We start from the raw sequence: 3,758 nt of genomic DNA on the forward strand, positions 1-3,758 counted from the left end.
GTCAAATGCTGGGAGCATCTCATAGATGGACAGGAGTCGTTTGTCCCACCGACATAGTCGTGTGAGGTTGTAGATGATCACTGGCACCAGGAGGGTGTATGTTGCTATAGTGGAGAGACTAACAATCTGGAAAACAGACAGGGAGGTCAGCTGGCAGGTGATGAGGTCGGGGATGTAGGTCTCATTGCTTAGCAGCTCTGTCTTGACAGAACAACTGAACTCCTTTTGGAAGAAGACATCCAGGTGGAAGTGGCCCAGGTACAGGTAGGTGGCTGAGGTGAAGAGGAGCAAGAGGGAGTTCCTCAGGAGGTAGGTAGCCACTAGTGAGTGTGAGCGCTGCTTACACGCCAGATACCGCTCCAGCAAGGGGAACTCGAAGTATCGTTCTGTGCGGGCCCTGGGCAGGGGGAAGAGAGGAGGCAAGGTGAGGAGGGCCCGTTGAGAACTGTATCCAAAGTAACAGACTCTGTGTACCCAACATGGCATTCTCAACCATGAAAACCTGCCTTCTCCGAGCATAACCACCCTCCTCCCCAAAGGAGGGAATAAGTAAGGACATCTTCACTCCCCAAGCATCGAGTGCAATGCAGTAAACCCGGTGAATGATCAATGAGGAATAAATCGCCACAATGGATTTCTGCCCAGCAAGGCAGAATAAACCTCTAAGCAGAAGAAGTGGGATTCTAAGGAAGCAATAAGGCTTATTAAATTAGCACTGGACTGGGAGTCTAAATAAGCCTATTCTGGTTCGTGGTCTGCGTACTCTGTGATTTTTTTATACCAATTCATTTAGTTTATAAGAATAAATGCGTGCCCTCGCTGGTTTGGCTCAGTGGATAGAGCGTCGGCCTGCGGACTGAGGGGTCCCGGGTTTGATTCCCATCAAGGGCACATGCCAAGGTTTCAGGCTCGATCCCTAGTAGGGGGCGTGCAGGAGGCAGCCAATCAATGATCCTCTCTCATCATTGATGTTTCTAGCTCTCCCTTTCCCTTCCTCTCTGAAATCAATAAAATATATATTTTTAAGTTCCTTAAAAATAAATGTGCTAGCAAGTGCTTGTGGAGAGCTGTATATTCAGGCACATCTAAGCCAGTCTCTGTTCTGAAGGAGCTTATAGTCTGGCCTGTGGGGAAGAGGCAGATAAGCTACGCATACATGAAGTAAAAATAGCACTTGATTTGTTGTTAAAATGATGACTGCAAACCATGCTAGCTGTAAATTAGGACAGAGGAATACCGTAGGGGCTGGAGTGTTCAGAAAACTTTATGGAGAATATTGTCTTAGACTTGGCCTTCAGGAGGTAGATAGGTTTCAGAAAAGAGTGTGCATAATCCGGAGACAGAATGTGGTTTCAAATCTTAGCTCATCCATCCTCTTGGTGGGGCCCACCCTGGCCATTCTATTTAAAACCGTGCCACTCCACAGCCTCCCAGCTTTTCTGACCACCCCCACCCTTACCCTGCTCACTGTTTTTCTTCACACCACTTATTTTCTACCATATAATTATGTGTTATGATTATTCGCTGTCTTGTCTTCCCTTGATAGAATATAAGCCCAGATGGGGAGGTGTAGCTTTGTCTCCTCCCCACCTCTGCCCCCCAGCACACACACACGGACACACATCTAAAGCGCCCGGAACAGCCCGGCCGGCGTGGCTCAATGGTTGAGCATTGGCCTATGAACCAGGAGGTCACGGTTTGATTCCTGGTCAGGGCACATGCCCGGGTTGCGGGCTCGAACCCCAGTAGGGGCATGCAGGAGGCAGCCAATCAATGATTCTCTCTCATCATTGATGTTTCTATCCCTCTCTCCCTCTCCCTTCCTCTCTGAAATCAATAAAAATGTATTTAAAAAAAGAAAGAAAAAGTAGTTGGTGGCAGTGTATGTAGAGGGCCTTGAAGAATGTTTAGGGGAATGTGGATATTTTTCTATATGCATGAGGGGAGCTGATGGAGATTTCCGAGCGGGGGAGTGGTATAGGAAGTCGTATTTTGAGTGACCAATCCCTTTCTGACCGTGTTCATCTGCAAACTGGGGGCAGAGTCCGCTCTCCTCTCCCGGTACACAGATGGTAGGGAGTTAATGAGAGGAGGTGTTCACCACTGTGCACTCTTGAGAAGGGTGGTACAGAGCAGGGGTGGGGAACGTCAGGCCCGCGGGCCATATAAGGTCCAGGAAATCATTTGGTCTGGCCCTGCCAAGGCATTAGGGGTGAGTTAATGAAATATTTGACCAAATACAGCAGGTGAATTTTTAAGTTGATAATTTTGAATGGCCCACGAATGATGTTATAAATATTCAAATGGCCTCTTGGCAGGAAAAAGGTTCCCCACCCCTGGTATAGAGGCGAGTTTAAACATGACCGCATAGATATCACTTTAATGCCGGGAGGAGCCCTTCAGAAAGGAGTGGAAGAGACGACTCACTTGTCCAGCTCGTCCCAGAAAACGTGGGGGTCCGAGCTCTTGTGCCGGATCTTCACCATGTGCTGCACCAGGCGGATGGAGCGGTTATAGGATTTGTCCAGTTCGCTGATGATGAACAGCAGGTCTGAGCTGAGGGCCGGCGCGGCTGCATACTGCCACAGCAGAACTGGCAGGTACATGGCCACGGCCAGGGCCAGCAGGGAGTAGGGGAGGGCCTGCGGGACGAGAGCGAGGAGCTGAGCAGGGAGGCCCACGGTGCAGAGAGTTCTGAGGGAAGGGCCCCTGCCTCAAAGGGGAAGGCGCTACCACAGGCCCAGGACCTCAGGCCAAGTACAGCGAGGCCCAGGAAAGAAGGGAGAGCGAGTATCCAGGCTCCCCAGCTCCACTTTGCTGATCTGGGGTCTGTGTAGGGTCCCAGGAAGGAGAGAGGCAAGAGGCAGAAAGAGAGGGAGAGAGGAAGGTAGGAGGTAAGAGAGGGATCAGGGATGGGGTGGGTAGAGAGGGCCCCCCAGTCCCCATGCATGTTAGCCTTGTAAATTGTCATAACGACATAATGTTATGAGCTAACCAGAAATCGTGGCCAACCGTGGTCCTGGCACCCCAGGGCTGTGTGTGTGTGAAAGAGAAAGAGAATGTGTGAGTTTCTGAAAGGTATATTGGACGACGACGAGAGAGAACTAGGACCTTTTCACACCTGTTTTAAAAAATAACATTCCTTGTAAACAGTCTTCACTCCTAGAGATTTTACTCTTTCCTGACGTAGAATTCCCTCTGTACCATCTTGAACTTGTTGCCGTCCACCTGTGGCTCTTGGTCGATTCCTGGTCAGGGCATGTGCCCGGGTTGCAGGCTCAATCCCCAGTAGGGGGCGTGCAGGAGGCAGCTGATCAATGATTCTCTCTAATCATTGATGTTTCCATCTCTCTCTCTCCCTCTCCCTCTCCCTTCCTCTCTGAAATCATTAAAAATATTTAAGAAGAAGGAGAAGGAGAAGAAAACAGGAGACGAGACAAGAGCAACAAAACGTTGAACTGAAAAGCCGTTGCGTGACGGAAGAGACCAGCCTTTGGGTGGATGGGAGCTGAGGCTGGAGCGAGCAAGCAAGCTGTCTTCACCACAGAACCAGAAAGGCCCGGGAGTTAGGGATGCGGGTACATCTGAAAGGGGCTGCCGATGGGGCTGAGCACAGGGATATTGAAAAGCCAGCCCTGCAGATTCTTTCTGCAACATGATGCGCTCAGTGAGGGCCCTGTCCCTCCCCTGCGGGAGGCTCTGGTTTACGTCCCAGAAACTGAGCCAGAGAGATTCAGCACTTGTGGTACGTTCCGCAG

At 50.4% G+C, this 3,758-nt stretch overlaps 1 protein-coding gene across 1 annotated transcript in view; it reads right to left on the reverse strand.

Annotated features, from left to right (window-relative positions):
• PANX3 (pannexin 3) overlaps positions 1–3,758 on the reverse strand; it is an 8,555-nt gene that overhangs the window by 599 nt on the left and 4,198 nt on the right. Inside the window, exons 3-4 of the mRNA XM_006775109.2 lie at positions 2,428–2,642; positions 1–397 (exon numbers count right to left, since the gene is read on the reverse strand). The exon at positions 1–397 is cut by the window's left edge and continues 599 nt beyond it. Coding sequence (XP_006775172.1) covers positions 1–397; positions 2,428–2,642 — 612 coding nt within the window. The remainder of the gene's footprint in view (positions 398–2,427; positions 2,643–3,758) is intronic.

The sequence above is a fragment of the Myotis davidii genome, unplaced genomic scaffold (assembly GCF_000327345.1).
Source record: "Myotis davidii unplaced genomic scaffold, ASM32734v1 scaffold148, whole genome shotgun sequence".
Lineage (NCBI taxonomy): Eukaryota > Metazoa > Chordata > Mammalia > Chiroptera > Vespertilionidae > Myotis > Myotis davidii.